We start from the raw sequence: 18,858 nt of genomic DNA on the forward strand, positions 1-18,858 counted from the left end.
ATGGAAAATACCTGTTCTCTGATTTGCTACTAATGCTATGATAAGTATTGCTGCTCCAACCAGACATAATAACAATGTACCAAGTCCAATAACACACAACGTGTTTCGAACTTTGTGATCCTGCGTTCCACTTTTTTCATCGATAGTATTACTACCTTCGTCGTCCGTTGTAGGAGCGAATGGATCATTTTTTCGAGTGTTGGCCAACGGTAATGTTATCTAAATTGGAAAAAAGCATAAGCAGCAATAAATGACTAGTCCAAGTCTTATAAAGAAGCGAAGATAAAAATGTTCGCTAGAGATCACTTAATAGTATTATAATATGTATTATCATTAAATGGAAACAATATTATTGAAAAGGCAATATATATTGACATTCCATGCGATAGTGTTGGCTGCTTTTGTTTTCCCTCTATCCATCCACTAACCTGTAACCACCTAATACAAAGAAAACGACTTTTAAGAATAAAAACATAAAAGCATAGTTCACAGTGTATAAAATCATTTTTCCTGAAGAAGTTGCACAACAACATAATAACAGTATAAATTATATTCAGTTGTTGCCCAAATAGTGCCATAATTGTTTTAAAGGTCGCCTTGAAATCCGGAAGAAGAATTACCCTTATGCAAACTCTTTGTTTACGGAAAAGAGAAAATCACTAAGCAAACTGTTTGCAGGATATTTTTGTTTAAAGCTTGAATTTATCATTGCCCCTCTTCGGTAATAGGGAGCAGGATACTTCTGTTTAAAGCTTGAATTTGTTATTGCCGCTCTACGATAATTGGGGGCATTATGTTTAATGATCCATGCTTTTGTTTGTCTGTATTTTTTCATGGTGAATATGTGTTAAGATTGAATTAAAGTACTTAAAGATGATTCTGGTGTTGGTTAAACAAATGTACATGTCAAGTATAATGTATGAAACTATAACGGTTCTCTGTATATAGAGCGGACACAATTTGTTTCGGACGGACGGACAGACAGACTGATCACTATAGGGAGAACCACCACTAGGCGGGGACATATTTAAAGGCACCAGAGTATACTAGGAACGAGACAGGGAACGCCGACAGATTAAGCTCCCCTTGCTAAGATGTATGCATATTATCACCAACCATGCATACGAATACTCTCAATCAAAATTTCCACATCGGATATGATCCTTTAAATTCTATATAAATTATATATAATTATGAAATTTGTATGCAATTTAATGCATGCTGAAAGCTTGGACATAATGGAAATGTTACACAACGATAATAAAACGTTTATCTTAATTTTAGTATGTAATTTCATATTTTTAATTATCTTTTCATTGCTATCTAATGATAGATCCATCAACCCTGACACGTGAATACTAGCATAGCTGGCCTGTGTAATTTGCTTTCATCTTTATGTATGAATGCTACTGCATGGTCGCAAAATTTTTAAATATACTCTATTTAATTGTATGTAAAGTTTTCATTTGACATTAAAGAGAATAACGACCGTAACAGTATTTTATTTTTTATGCGCACATTTACTTTATGAGACTTAAAATTATAGTATATGCACACGCATCATGTGGTTAACACTAGTCTTGATTAAAATATATATAACAGAGAAAAGTATTTTCAAAACGCTAATAGTGAGAGAAAAAAACCAATTGTACTACCACTGGAAAATGCTCAGGTGCTCGTATACCGGTGCTACTGTTGTTTTATTGCCAGCACAAAAAATATATATATACATGTATATGACGCCCAACAAGCAAAAACGGCCCTTAGGATAAACATTATTTATCATTGAAAATTTTGTATTTCCTTAAATGAAAATACTAACGCCATATTTATGGGGAAAAAATTACAACATTCAGTGAAAAACTAAATGAGATTTTTTTTTTTTTATTCCGCAAACAATTTTCTAGGGACGGCTAGGCGATGAATGTTAATTTCCTTTTTAACTGCATCGCATCTTTCTTTTGCAATAACTATTAAATACCCAGCTTATCATAACGGAAGATGAAATGATGATACCTGGGACATTATTATAGATTGTTACTATTGGGAAACAAAACATTATCTCCCCTCGAGACGGTTATATTTTCAAATTTAATACGTGAGACTCGCCGAGTGTTTACGATATTTAAAATTCAATTGTCCAGAGTGAGTTAATATCGTATTGCACGATATTTGTTAGAAGAATTATTTTCTCAAATTATTTGTAACGATTTGCAGGCAAACTGTATCGTCCTTTTCCGGGGATCTTCAAAAAGATGTGTTCTTTCATTTGAAAGAACTGAAAAGGTTAGCATATAAATCTTCGACAAATTTGTGTTGGACTATGATATTTTTGTATCCTAAATCCTATTTTTAATACTTTTCTTGTGCAAACAATCTGTCTGAAGCATAGTGACTGTATTTAATGGAAGATAATTCAGAGAAAATAAACTTTCAGAAATCATCGTAATCGTATACTTGTTCAAGCCGTCGATGTTTTAGTTTATTATAATAAATGTCTTCTGAGGAGCAGATGAATAGGATTTTTGTTTAATTGTTTTTAAACTTATTTGATGTATAGACGTGAACCCGAACTATTGTACTATTTGTTTCGAACTGGAAAAGAAATAGCTAAATAACAGAAATTAGCTTAAACATATTCTAATTTGATACGGTTTACTGGTATGTCGCAACAAAGATCTAGATCTTTCTGAGATAGAGAAGACATTCATGTGTATTTTAAACACAGTCAATAGAAAATTGAAAAATGTTGTCAAGGATGTGTTTTTGTGATAGTTGACTCTCTTTGTTATAAAGTTTTTTACAGTTCTATATGAATCTCGAAAAATATTACGATGTATAATATTAACGTTGTGCATAATTCAATACCGAACTTGTTTTTTTATTTTTGTTTCTTTAGAGTTAAATAAAACTATTGATTATAACCCATTTAAATCTTGATTTAAAGCTTTTAAACAATTCCTAGTATAAAATGACCAAAATCTTTTGTCATTAATTCCGAGAAAAAGGATAGTACTGGAAACTACTGACTAAATCTATAAATAAAGCATGACAAATAATGATATTATGTAATGGAAAGAAATGTAATTTTTTTTAATTTAAATAATATAACTTTTTACAAAGAAAACCATGTTAGCCGATTTGCACTAAACTCAACCATTATCATATAAAAACGGTTTACACTTAAACAAGGGAGAAATACACATAATTGATATCATCATAATTATGCTGATATTTTCTTACCTTTGGCCACGTTTTCTTTATATAATCGTCTGTAAATTGTCGGTCAAACAACATGTCCGTCCAAGAAGGCATCTCTTTATCATCTTGAAAACTAGCGTTTGAATGTCCATCATAATCTGTATTTCTTCTCGTATCTGATACTTTCCGAGACTCAGAATAAAATGTTGAGTTATAATGTTCTGGCTGCTTGGATTCATCATCTCCTTCTAACATTGTTTCTAAATTATTTCCTGTATATTTATTTGGTTTGAAATGTTTACTAGATTGACGTTGGTTGTCTAGGCCGAAATTATCTGGAAAAGGAGTTGCCATATCTTTATCGGGTATTGTTTCTCGAAAAGATCCAATTTTCCTACTATATAGACCACTATCTCTGGTATTGTCATTCGTCGAACTTCTGGTTATATCATAATTAGCTTTATAGTCCTTAACACGCTCGTGGGCTTCAATATTCCTAGAATATGTTCCACTCTCTGGCGTTCTATTCCCTTCTTCAAATGATTGGTCCCAATTTTGTCTGGGAAAATTGCCAGTAGAACCTAACATTCCTTCTTTTGAATAATCTTCTGTTGGTTGTTTGGTTGATCCAATTCGACTTGCATAAAGTCCACTCTCACGTGCGGTTTCCGAAATGCCTTCGATATTCCTTAAATTATTCGGGTTATCTCCTCTCTGTAAAAAATTAAAAGGTGTTCCATTAACACTGTCATATATTCCAGAACGACCTAAGTCTGTAGAAAAGTACGAAGAACGGTTGTCTCTGTGCTGTGATCGTCCTGCCATATTCAAATAAGTTTCCAATTATCTTAAACCTAAATAAAATTTCGTTAAATGTTTGTTCCAGCTAAATACATAGTAAAAATGTACCTGCTTTTAGCAGTGACGTTGAGGCATTGCATTATGCAATTGGATTTATATATATATATATATATATATTAAATAACTGAAGGTTACTACCGGGTTTAAATTTTATGATAATTCATTCATCTATTCAAACACAAACAACAATAGAAGCCAAGAGAATAAGCTGAAACTATAATAAATTTAAAGGCAACGTATAATTACTTATCCAACCGATCGTCAATAGCAATTTAGGCCTCATAAATTGTTTTAATTAGTTTAAAGGTACAGATTGTGTAATTTAAAAAGAAAACGACTGCCTTTCTTACGCATTATTTTAAATAACTTGATTTAAAAAATATTCTGCCAGTATTTTTTTTTTAATATCAATTAAGCTTTATATTTGCTTTTTAAAAAAAATAACGTATACATTTTTTTTTGGTTTTAAAATGTATACGTTATTTTTTTTAAAAAGCAAATATAATTAAGCTTAATTGATATTAAAAAAAAAATACTGGCAGAATATTTTTTAAATCAAGTTATTGATTTAAATCTCGATTAAAATTCATATTTGCTCAATGAATTTAATTCTCTAGTATAACAATTAGGATTTTCCACTTCCTAGTCTTAATATTCTCAATAATGATTGGTTAATACATTTTAATGTGCTGTTATATATATATATATATTTAGATTCTACCAATGCATCGAGTGTGATACGATATTTATCCACTAAAACGCGAGGCTCACAGAGCGTTTTAAATATATTTAATATTTAATTGTCGAGAATGGATAAATATCGTATTACACGAGATTTAGTTGTGGAATTTGTTTCTCTATAAATGATTTTAAAACAATATGCGGGCAGACGTATTCCTTCTTTTGAAATGCTCTGCAAAAAGATGTGTTCTTTCTTTGTAAGATGTAACGGCATCAGGCATGGTCACCCTTTTTCATGCCATCACCGTGTGAAATTCAGAAGAAAGCAAGAAAGTTTGACGTCATAATCGAGTTTTAACCAATTAAGAACTGATCAAATCTTGCTTGGTCAATAACTATGAGTAAAATTGAGAAAGGAAATGGGTAAAGTGTCAAAGCGACAACAACCCGACCATAGAGCAGACAACAGCCGAAGGCCACCAATGGGTATTCAATGTAGCGAGAAACTCCCGCACCCGTAGGCGTTCTTCAGCTGGCCCCTTAAAAAATATGTATACTAGTACAGTGATAATGGACGTCATACTAAACTCCGAATTATACACAAGAAACTAAAATTAAAAATCATGCGAGACTAACAAAGGCCAGAGGCTCCTGACTTGGGCAGGCGTAAAATTGCGGCGGGGTTAAACATGTTTATAAGATCTCAACCCTCCCCCTATACCTCTAGCCAATGTAGAAAAGTAAAGTCATAACAATACGCACATTAAAATTCAGTTTAAGAGAAGTCCAAGTCCGATGTCAGAAGATGTAACAATAGAAAATAAATAAAATGACAATTATAATACATAAATAACAACAGACTACTAGCAGTTAACTGACATGCCAGCTCCAGACCTCAATTTAACAGATCGAAAGATTATGTCTTCATCATATGAATATCAGGCATAATCCCTTCCGTTAGGGGTTTAGTATCATACTATCATAAAATATATGAGAAGAACATAAACCGTGTCATTTTCTAAAACAAACGATGCAAACGGCTATAAAGCGCGCACATGTTTCGATCATTTGTTTCTAACATAAATTACGTTTGCAAAGTTGACATAAACTTTGACAAACTATGCACTCGCTGAAACTGCGTCTACAGTTTTTCGTTCATCGTTAACTTTGTTAGTCCAAACGCTACATTTGTTTCCCACTTCAATCTGATTAAATGACGTATTTGTATCTACGTTTGTAAAAAGTCTGTTTGCCAACAATATGTGCATGCATTATTGAAATGTTCAAACAGGGTCAGTAAACACTGATTATACGATGTATTTGTTTCTACTTTTGTAGCGTTAATAAAACAACAACACACGCCACAAATTTTTTACAAAATTTTATTTGGAAACAAATGCTACCTATAACATAATCAACAGGTCGAGAAAAGGGCCAATTTAAGGATAAATCGAGTAAGAATGAGAGAAAGACAGTTCACAAATTGGAACAACAACTTTACACACAACGTTTACAAAATTTGGTTAGAAAGAAATACGGCCTAAGTTTATTCTGAAAATTTAAGAAGTTTATTACCACTATCGTCCTCTCGATTTTACAATAGACGACCCGAAATGCATGAAATATTCAATATAGTTTACATCTCTTTCATTAAAATTAAGAAAATTAAAGAAATTTCGGAAAGTACTGTACCGAAATTAAAATTCACTTCTATTTGTTAGTTGTAAATATTGTTTTTGTTTGTTGTTTGTTGTGGGGTCTTGTTTTTCCTCTCTATTCATTTTTAATCGTAGGAGGAGAGAAGTGTCGTTTCTACATTGCTGAATACAATATTATTAGTTACATAGTGTGCTAGTGACCTAATATGGTATATATGGGGTCAGTAAATTCCATATGGCGTCTTGTTTTTCCTCTCTATTGATTTTTAATTGTAGAAGGAGAGAAGTGTCGTTTCTACATTGCTGAATACAATATTCTTTTATATCTGCTTGTCAACTAGTAAAACAGGATATGCATTTTCTTTTGTGTTCCCTTTATATTTAGACTAGTTTTAAAAGGTAGCAACAAAGCATTTAATATGTGTCTTTGTATGTTACTATTATTTCATCACGATTTAAGATACGCAGCTCAAGATTTATATTGCATCATCATTGTGTCATTGGCAAGACAATATTGGTTTAAAGTAATTATGATAAAAAAACAAGTATCCCGGATCTTAAAGCCTCGGTCACACCTTACCGGATAGCACGAACGGACGCTTAACGGATGAAAATAAAAGTGGTCCGTTGACAAAATTGTTATCCGTTGGGAGTCCGTTGATGTACTGAACGAATAAACGGACGTGTAACGGATGCATAACAGACACACACCGGATATGCAACGTACGAGAAACGGAAACGTACTGGACAGAACGGATGTCGAATGTACATCCAACGGACGAGTACCGCATAAAACGGACACCTAACGGAAGCGTACCGGATAAAACGGATGAACAAGATTTACTGAAAAATCAAAGGCGACAATAATAATACATGTAAATCGCATAAATATTCAAAATGTTTCTGTGTAACTGGTTTTGGTTTGTTCTTCAAAATTCCTCCAAAGGGCAGTGTCTGGCCTGAATAAGAACTGCTTGATTGTGAAGACGTGCCTATACTCTAAGATCGATTATGAACTCATGAACCTTAAGAAATCTGACAAACCAATAATTGGCATTTCTCACGCGAAATTTTCAATTGGTATTTATGCGTTTCAGATCCGTTCATGATCCGTTTTATCCGTTATACGTCCGGTAGAAGTCCGGTTCTCATCCGTTCAACGTCCGTTTTATCCGTTAAACGTCCGGTAGAAGTCCGTTGGTGAATTTATCTTCCAGACCTCCAACGGATGTATAACGGACACGTAGCGGATACAAAACGGAAACGAAACGGACGAGTACCGTACAAAGCGGACGCCAAACGGACGTTCAACGGACATTTTATCCGTTGTACGTCCGTTCAAAATTTTGAACATGCTCAAAATTTTCCACCGGACAGAACGGACGTCGACGGATGAAACGTACGCTTAACGGACATCAGCGGATATGGACGGACGTCTAACGGATATCAACGGATTGAAAAAAAGTTATCCGTTAGGCGTCCGTTCGAGCTATCAGGTAAGGTGTGACCGAGGCTTAAGGTTTGGTACATCGTATATTACTGATAATCTAAATTTTCATAAGAGAGATATGATAACATAAAAAAATGAAAGACACAAAACCCAATGATTAACAAAACCAGCAAATGATAAACAAGGGTCTAATATACACTTTAAAGAAACACTTGACTTGATTTCCAAACATTAAAAGCAAAGGGTTTAAAAAAACATCATGAAAACATGTGGCGCCAATTACGAAAACGGACATAAAAAGAATGGCCGAACTAATCTAATGTCAATTTTGCCAGATGGAGATGTTCTATAAATTATAATACGTGCGTTTTAATTAAGAAAAAAGGAAGCTTTTTTCAAAGGATTGTAATTCATTTATCTAATTGTCTGTTCGATTTTTTCATAGTTTGGTCTTTGAGAAGTTTTCTATAAAAAGGCTTAATATGTTGTGATGTTACACTATTGTTACAGATAAGGGAGAAGGTTTAATACCATTAAAACATTTAATCCCGCTTCAATTGTTTGCACATGTCTTAAGTCAGAAATCTCTTGTTCAGTAGTTGTCGTTTGTTTATGTGGTTCATAAATGTTTCTCGTTTCTCGTTTTTTTTATATAGATTAGACCGTCACAGTGGTTTCCCCGTTTGAATGGTTTTACACTATGATTTTTTGGAGCCCTTTATAGCTTGCTGGTCGGTGTAAACCAAGGCTCCGTATTGAAGACTTTACCTAGACTATAATGGTTTACTTTCATAAATTTTGACTTGGATCGTGAGTTATCTCATTGGCTCTCATACCACATCTTCTATTTACATAACTTAACGAAGAGCAATCAAAAAGTAGATAAAGTGCTAGAATTTTCGGAAGTTTCAGTTTTGTTAAGTGAACCAAATACTACGGCATAGTTACATTTAAACCTAAATCTTAATAAAACTCAACAAGTTTGTAAAGCATCAAGCTTCACGTAAGACGAAAGTTCCAAAATGTATTATACGTAATGGTCTCTCTCTATTGGTGAGGCCATGTAATACATTTTAAATTAAAAAAAAACCCGCTTAGTTTTTAAAATCGCAGGTTGTCTAACCAATATGTCTCAGCATCTTTATATGTTAAACAATTATATGCGCTGTTGATATATATCAATGTCGTAGTTATTATAAAGTTATCGCATCAAAAGCAAATTAAGCATAGGTTACACGTTCAATGTCGGAATCAACGTCGTCGAATCTTTGAACAATCCCAAACTAAGACGTATGCATGTTTGATTATTGCCGAGTACCCCGGCTTCGGTCTTTGCTTGGAAACTAGTGTATGCTTATGACTGAACAGCAACACTCTGACTAAATAAACAGTAACAGTGATTAACTTCAAATAGTTCTCCAACTTGGTACAACCGAGAACGAGTCTATAAACACTTGTACCGCATTTATTCTATTCTAAAAAATACAATCTATTTGTTTTAATTATTGACTAACATGCCTTTTTAGATTGTATATAGGGACATTGAAGTGTATATATATAATATTTTAATTGCATATGCAGTTAGAATAAAGCTCTCATAAACTTTGTTCCCTTTGAATCAACTTTAACGTATAGTAGTTTTTACCAGGAAATGATTATATCAAAACTGAATAATGTGAGTACTAAAAATATAATTGTTAACAAATATCCATATTACTAGGTTTTTCTTTTTTTTTTTATGTTAAAAGATATTTAATTTTATATAAGATTGCAAAATGACACTGTAAATTATATTTATGTATATATTAGCAAAGGAGATTCAATTGCAGTGTCTCAAATGCGTCAAAAATTTAAAATAGATACTACACTGTTATGTAATACATGCAAGGTATTAATACTTTACGCTCTCAAACATCGACTTGAATGTCTAAAACTATTGGTTTTTTTATAATAAGTTAGCTGGAAACATATATGATATTAGTTATTTTAATTCACAGTTTCTTTACTATTTATTGATGCATGTTTCAAAAGTATTTTTTTTAAATATGCATTAATCAGTGACTAATTTTTTATACTTGCAACTCTTTATATATGGACACACTTTATATATAAACCTATTGAACTGCTACATACCTACATGTATGTTGTTATATTGAAAATACACTGATAAAGTTCAGCCTTTAAAAATTTGCAAAAACAAGCTGGACTAAGTATCCATTCTGTTGATGAACAGAGATTCTGTTATCTACTTAGTTTGGGTTGTTTTTTTCGTTCCTTAAGATCACATATAGAGTATAAATCTCCAAGTAGATATACGATATTCCAGAACATGCATTTCCTATCATGATTTATTTGATAAAAGGTTGATACTTTCAAGGAATTATTTTGTAAACCAATAGTTGCCAGTGGTGAAGTTATAATCAACTCTTCAAAATTTAATGGACGCTATCACGGGTAGACCGTTATGTAATATTTGTTTCACAGATGACGGTGGATATATTTCAGTTGTCGTAAAAAACAATCACGTTCTCTTTTCCTTGAATGTAACCTATCAAATAAGACTTATCACTGGGTTTGTACTTACATGAGTAACACAACGGGTGACCCATGTGGAACAGGATCTGATTACCGGCCATGCACATTTATTTGAAATCACTCCCGGTTGGCTTTACTCAGCATTTTCGACTTATGAAATTGAATTTTCTTTGGTGGATTTTGTCACTCTATCATGTATTATAATTAAATGCACTTAAACTGATAGAATTAATTGCATAACAGTGTGGTCGACAGTAAAACGTTTGTAGGTTGTAACTTGTTTGTCAACGGCTATGATTTTATGCTCACCCAGTCTGTCGGAGGCCTTCCAGTGGGGATTGAAATATTCACTCGTTACACATTCCGATACATAAAATGAAACTTTCTTTTTACAAAGCTTGAAAGGAATTTGTTTTTAAATTAAATATTTATTATAATCATCACATACAACCGTGTCATTTATAAGAATAATAATGTTCTGAGATGATATTATTTAAAAATAATAAAAAAAAATAGGTTTATCCATTGTAAAAAAAACTATTAAGTTGATGGGGTTAATTCACAAAATATCTCATTGATTAAGAGCACAACTACTTCTACGGTGTGATCATTTAAGAATGGCCTACTATTTATTCAATGCGTATATATGTGGGTTTTGTTTGTGAAGAGTTCTGGATAATTAAAAAATCATTTGATTTCTTTGTTTAATACCATAAAACGATTCATTCTTTCAGATATTTGTCACTTTGCCTTATCTTCAAGTCCAACACAATTTCTCACGTTTCTTACAAAACTTATATTCTTGTGATGTATTCTTTTGTTGAAAAAAAAATGTATAGATATAGATAGATATAGGAAGATGTGGTATGAGTGCCAATGAGACAACTCTCCTCCCAAGTAATAAATTAATTCATAAAAGTAAAACATAATAGGTCAAGGTACGACCTGCAACACGGAGCCTTGGCTCACACCGAACAGCAAGTTATAGAGGGCCCCAAAACTACTAGTGTAAAACCATTCAAACGGGAAAACCAACGAGAAACGAAAAACACATATGAACTACATAAACAGACGACATCATGCATTGTAACTTTTAAAGCCAATTAAGTAAAAAAAATAATCTGAAAGAACGTACGATATCATATTAGGAAAATTGATGGTCAAACCATAACAAAAAATCATGTAAAGAATTTTAAGTATTCAACCTTTATAGCTTGCTGTTCGGTGTGAGCCAAGACTCCGTGTTGAAGGCCATTTAAATTTTTTATTTATTTTCAAATTACAAAGGTTATTCCTGATTAGTATTTTTAATTATTTTATTTAGGCGTTTAGAACCTTTGGTGACCTCACAGTTTAAATTTCTATGATAAGTACGTCGTGAGCAGTGGGCATTACAGACGAACGTTCACCTAATTTTCCCCAGTCAATGAATGGCCATAGCTACACTGTTATGAATTTCATTCTATGCTACGTTGATATATATAAACATAATCACTCTGTGGTTAAAAAATTTAATAACTTCTTATACTATTTTGGATATGTATCATACTTGGACAGAAGCATGTTTATGATCAAAAGTTAGTATTGAGGAAATTTTGTTAAAATTTTGTACCTGTGTATCTGTATTTTACTTATACATGGACTTATTTATGTATGTGTCTGTCCCAAGTCAGGAGCCTGTAATTCAGTGGTTATCGTTTGTTTATGTGTTACATAGAATCATATTCAAAACAGTGTGGCTGTGGCCATTGATTGACGACCTAAAGTATCACATGGACAGGGACAGATTAGGTGAACGTATGTCTGTAACGACCACTGCTCACTATTTACTTAATATAGAATTTAAACCGTGGGGTCATCAAAGGTTCTTAACGCCTTTAATAATAAAGTAATTCTAAAAATTAATCAGGAATAACCTTTATATTTTGATTTATATTATTGATATAAATCAAAACATCGTGTTATTCCTGATTAGTTTTTCGAATAACTTTTTTTAGGGCTTGAGAACCTTTGGTGACCTCACAGTTTAAATGTCATTAAAAAGTACATAGTGAGCAGTGGTCGTTACAGACAAACGTTCACACAACCTGTCCCAGTCAATGGGATAATTTAGGTAGTCAATCAATAGCCACAGCCACACTGTTTTGAATATGATTCTATTTGTTGTTCGTTCATTTTTTTATATAGATAAGGCCGTTAGTTTTCTCGTTTGAATTGTTTTACATTGTCTTATCGGGGCCTTTTATAGCTGACTATGCGGTATGGGCTTTGCTCATTGATGAAGGCCGTACGGTGACCTATAGTTGTTAATGTCTGTGTCATTTTGGTCTCTTGTGGACAGTTGTCTCATTGGCAATCAAACCACATATTCTTTTTTAGTTTTTTCTTCCTGCTAAAATTACATACAGTCTGCAGTTAAAAGATTTTAAAACATTTATTAGATTCATAAACTATCCTGGATTTAAACCAAACTTGGACAGAAGCTTCTTACAATCAAAAGATAGTATCAATATGAATATTTTTGTTGAGCCTGCGATGAACACCAAACGTAGGCGTGACATTGGATTCCGTGGAACCCTTAAGATTTTTTTAAATGTATACCGTGTTTGTTTTTCTTTTCGTTTTTAAGTGTGTATTAGTATAATTATTTTTTACATGTTAAAAGATTATAGACAAACGACGGGCGCAAAGTAACAACATAAGATAACATGACACCATGAGCAAATTCAGCTAAACAGCCTGTTGCCACTTAATTACAGACTACTGGTGCAAGGTGACAAAGTTGTCAAAAGCAACAAAAAAATAAAATATAAAACAATTCTACCATTCATTTTCAAACATAAATCATGATAAAATGTTGCATATGTCATATCATATATTGGAAACAGAAGTAGAGCATAATAGATCAAATAATCTATTTATTTGCACAAGCCAAGTAAGCATGACATCTGGAATTACACAATAAGCTCAATCTTTTGAATTTACATGTGCCTTGGCCTTGAAATATAGCGGTTGTATTGCTTTCATGACGTTAACCTCAATGTTCTCTGGTATGTCCAACATTGTCAAATCCTTTCTTTGAATCTATTAATTTTCGATTTCATTTTAACTCATTAAACCAATCATTATTCCAACTTTTGTTCCTATTTTATATAATTTTTTAGCATTATTCGGCACAACTCCCTAGATATTTCTTGTTCGTCGGACCTTGGTCTACTCTTTGCACTGGTATAATAACATTGTCCCCAATTTCTAAATATTTAAATCATCTTTTGGAATGTGCTGTTCTAATCAAAGTTCATTAACTGTTTTTCAATTTTTGCTGCATTCAAAACACCATTCTACTGTAAGAAATATTTTTGAAGTGCTTAATTTGGCTTCCTTTAAATTTCTAAATTTCTCTCTTTATCTTAAACATGTGAAAACCGTCATGCCACAAGTTAATTCTTTCAACATAGTTTTTTTTACACTGTTTTGCATCTTTACACATATGTTGAAAGTTTATACCTTTAGGTGTAAGTCATAAATTATTATTTGTATTATTTGTTTAAAGGGAAACGATTTGTGGAGAACATCAAATAGGCTAAGTTTGAACAATGATTTGTACAGTAATGTTATTATCTTTATTTCAGTAAAAAATGTACTTGTAATTACTTGTACAATTGTATTTGTACAGGTAATAGCTCGTATGATTGCCTCATACAAGTAATTAATTACTTGTATAAAATGTTTGTATCAGTAATAACCTGTACAAAATAATAACATATACACGACATATACATTGTATTTAAAAGTTTTAACGTCTTAATTGAGATTTTCAATATTATCTTTCTTAGAATCAAAATTTACCGGCTGTCATATTTTTTTTTGCATTATCATTTCTCCGTGCGAGCAAGGCCAAACATACCGAATTATCTGTTTAAAAATATGTAAAGAGATTGTTAATAATTCAAACATGTCTACTATATTTATAGGTTATTTATTTTACAATAAAAGTCATGTCGTTAAAGTGTTCATCATATATTAACTTTAAACTATAAGTGAGTGATTTTAAAATGACTTGCTGCGATTTCTATTGATCAAGCCTAATAAAACAAATTTACATAAACTATATATTTAATCTTTCATGACTAAGCATTGAAAAGTCCAAGTGCTTTGTAAATGCAACAATACTAAAGAGTTATTTATTTTCAATTGAAAAAATTCTAGCAATTTATATATTATTCTACGAACTAGTTTTTGAATCTAAATCTTTTGTTTTTGACAAGTTATTAAAAATTGATCTTGGGAAATATTCAATGAACACACCACAACATGGGCGTAATTCTGTTATTGCCTTCACTAAACATCCGGGTTTCAGATTTGGGAAACCCGATTATTTAAAATAGTTTTTAAAACATTCTACCAGAAGGGGACGCGGCAAATTACATAGGTTTCGGACAGAAGAAATTCATATATACAGGATAATCACGATTAAGGACTACTTAATAGTGCCATTTCAGAATCTAGGGTTTTCTGTGTATTATGTTAAAAAGCGGAAACGAAAAAAAATAACAAACGTGACTTTCATTTTCGTTTGGTGAAATAAAAAAGAGTCCTTAAGATTCTATAATGACCGATAAGTAATTCCTTAATTGGAAATTTGAATATCAAATTATAAATTATGTCAGAACCAATAAGTTTGAAGGGTTACATGTATTTCAATTTAGCTGGAAAGCTTAGACAATGTTTCATATATTCAATTCTCACAATGCTATGAATAATTATTTGACATGTCTTTAATATAATTGGCGTGGTCATACGTTATGAATGCAGTAAAATTTCACTATGTAGAATGATAGTTAGAAAATATAAAAACAACTCTGACATAGCTGACACAGTTGTATTCTTTTACCAAAATAAAATACATAATCTTTGCTAAAACGGCATTATAAAAGATACTGTGTGTTAACAATAGTGTGTGGACATCTCTTTGTGCTTTCAGTTCATCTTGGTTTAGCTTCTGTTACAGTCAATGGTTTGAAGGTGGTACATTTTGGCACATCTCACCATGTATGCATTTTACAAGAACGATAAAGGCATATGGGGTGATTGTTTTTAACTCTAGGGAACAACGTTTATCTTTAAATTGTGGTCTGCTGTTGACAAAAGACAAAATAAATATTCTGAATCCAGATTTCCCCTTTACCTTATAACCCCCCTTTTTTCCATTGAAGTTAAATGGTGCCCCCTATTTCTATCTGAAATTTATTCTTTTAGATAGTTGATTATGTTGAAGTATGGTATTTGCAAAGTATCTGATCTCTTAAACTGTAATAAATGTTATAATTTAGTATTATTAGGTAAAACGTTAGACATCAAACAATTATTTGATCAAATGATTGAAACGTAAAACAATCCTAGTGTGATATATGTTTATTCTTAAAATTCGAATTGTATGCACATATTTTAGACGAACCTTCATTTTAACCAGGACATAGTTTATTTGTATTCTTAACCTTTTATCAAACTAAATTAATAATAAGAAATAGTTTGTTCAACAATTTTTTATTAAGGTAGTTTGTGTTAATGTATAAAAATGTAATCTTTCTACATAGACTAAGTTAAACTATTGAGTCCTAGGGCGGTGTTCAAGAAAGTATCCTAAGATTCGTCCTAAGATACATCATAGAAAGACCAATTTTAGGATGTACTTTGGATCATCTGAGGACACTCATGAGCTGTGTCTCGAAGTTATCTCAGACTCATCTTATGTTAAGACGTCCTAAACATATCATAATCTTAAATCGTCAAAGCAATGTTTTGATAAAAAAATATTAATGACGAAACCAATCAATAAAATTCTTTACAAATTTTATAATTACAAGTATTTATTAAATAAATGATTTTATAATTATTAGGAATTATTTTTAACTGTTTTATGCATTTCCTCCTTCAATGTTTGTGTTTTTGGACAATAAAGTGAAGTTACAAGCTACTACATATATTAAATTGGGAAGTACCCTTACAGCAGCAGCAAGAATAAGATATGTTTCAGAAAAGGAAACATTTGACGTGTAAACTGCCGGTTCCAAGTACGAAAAAAGGAGTAGGGAAGTCATTATTGAATTTCTTCTAATTGGCGGAATCGTATGTTTTATTTTTGGCGCAAATGTTACTATGTAGTTTTAAAACATGTGGCGCAAATGTAGCATTGGAGAAAAAAGTTGTGGCGCAAAAGGACGCATTTTTAGCACAAACAGATCCCTCCAATTAATAAATAATATAAAAAGGATTTCAATTTAAACTGGAAAACTTTTTTGAATGAAAATTGAATTTTAGTGTTATCGTAAACAAGAAGTTTACAGTTTGAAATCATGCACTATTTCTTTATATACGTGGAGTAAAACCCGATGGTGCGTTTCTTTTCATGTCCGTCTTTATGTAAAATAATGAGTAAAAAGCGAAATCCAAACAGTTTATTAAGTTGGGGTGAAGATAGGATGATCTTAAGACTACTTATCAGGTGTCATAAAGTTACATACCGGTATCATTATTTAAGAGGGCTTCAAGAACACGACTTTGGACGTGTCATAAGATTGACTTAGAACACGTCCTAATCCTAAGATAGCTTCGAGAAGACCACCACAGGAGTCTATATAATTATATATATCCTGGAGCGACATTTTTGTATGATTTAACCAGAAAAAATGTGTCCTTCTTTCATTTCTTTAGAGTAACTAATAAAATTGAGAATTATAAATTGGTACCGAACTTACAATTTTCTATACTTTCTCACTAATCTTTGATGGTGGTTTGCTTAAGTACAAAAATTTGACATACTAGGACACTTAGGAGACAACTGTATTGTAATTTTTAATCTTGGCCTTTGTAAAACTTAGAGTTTACTGTCGCAAATTGTGTTTACCTAGCTTAATATATTCCAAATTTGAACTTGTATAAGTGATATTTGTTGACTTTAATATTTTGCCGCTGCCTTTTTGGGAAAAAAAACGCCATTTTTAAACTGCAACAAGGAATAAAAGCTGATATTTTTTTTCAAACAATCCGCACTACTGTCATGCCAAATTTGGCCTGGAAGCTGACCTTGTATAAAAGATGTGCAAATTGTTATATTTTATGGCGGCCATCTGGGAACAAGTCGCCATATTAAAATTGTGAGCCCATAGCTAATATATATTTTTAAACTTCTAGAACTACAGTCATGCCGAATTTGGTGCTTTTATCATCAAATCAACAATTTGTTTACCAATCTGCTGGACTAATACCGTACTTCGCTCGACAAATACACTGTGGTTATACAGTACTATAACCCCCACATTCTTTAATTGAAATTGATAACGTCAATGTTTCCTACAGACATTCGTACCAAAAAAAATCAATGTAACATGAAAAAGATGAAAAAATTGCTCTGTTTTAAAAGAGAACAAAAAGCATATCTTGTGATAAGTTTTCGCGCGATTATAAAACTTTAATAAAACTGAAGATCACCTAAAGAAACATAACTCCGGAATTTAATGCAAATAGATCTACCCGGATTGAAATTTTATATTAACGTCAGACGCGTATTTCGTAAATACAAAAGACTCATCAGTGACACTCGAATGATTTTTTTTTAATAAGGCCAAATAAAGTACGAAGTTATAGAGCATTGAGGACCAAACATTCTTAAAAGTTTTGCCAAATACAGCTAAGGTATTCTATTCCAGCGGTAGAAAAGCCTTAGTATTTCAAAAAGTCAATGTTTTGTTAACAGTTAATTTATAAATATGAACATATCAATGATGACTAAAGTAAACTTTTATTATTTGAATATAACGTTATAAAGTAAAAATGTGGGGTATCAACTATATTGTATGTACAGTGAATTAAAAAAGGTGATGTTCAAATTGATTCTTTTTTAATAATTTATAAGAGCGAAGATATCAAAAACAAATTAAAATTAAAAACAAAACACAATACAGCTGCTTGTGTATTACACTTTGGTAACGGGAAAGTTTATGTACGTGTATATCCGGTCAGGGTAATAACATGGAGTACTTTGGAATTCTCAGTTGGTAGCTAGATGGAGGAAATTTAGTATGTTTATAAATCATATAAAGGAAGAAGAACATAATGTCATGTACACAGGTGTGATGGGTGTATAATAATAATTATTTGTAATATATTCAGAAATGCATATCTACATCCCATATTGTATTCTCTTTTCTGTAAATGATGTAGACGCGCAACAACAATCTTTAATAGTTCTAGGGAGCAGACAGATATATGAAGTGTCTATAAATCTCTTTTTAAGAGTACGCCTTCGTATATTTTACTCCACTACATACATTGACCCTTTATACGATTTAGAACCACATATGAAATAACCATTTCTCAGACAGATATTTAAGAAGCGTTTGAGATTACCATATACACCGTAACTTATATAGTACTTGCTAGACCAATAAAACGATACCTTGGTTCATTCAA

General features: G+C 31.9%; 1 protein-coding gene across 2 annotated transcripts in view; it reads right to left on the bottom strand.

Annotated features, from left to right (window-relative positions):
- The window catches only part of LOC139516680 (serine-rich adhesin for platelets-like), a 58,620-nt gene extending 54,465 nt beyond the window's left edge, over positions 1-4,155 (bottom strand). For both annotated transcript variants that reach the window (XM_071306906.1, XM_071306905.1), the window contains exons 1-2: positions 3,244-4,155; positions 12-219 (exon numbers count right to left, since the gene is read on the bottom strand). In XM_071306906.1, the coding sequence (XP_071163007.1) occupies positions 12-219; positions 3,244-4,026 (991 nt within the window). In that variant the 5' untranslated portion in view covers positions 4,027-4,155. The remainder of the gene's footprint in view (positions 1-11; positions 220-3,243) is intronic.
- Positions 4,156-18,858: the final 14,703 nt, after the last annotated feature.

Source organism: Mytilus edulis, chromosome 3 (assembly GCF_963676685.1).
Source record: "Mytilus edulis chromosome 3, xbMytEdul2.2, whole genome shotgun sequence".
Classification (NCBI taxonomy): Eukaryota; Metazoa; Mollusca; class Bivalvia; order Mytilida; family Mytilidae; genus Mytilus; species Mytilus edulis.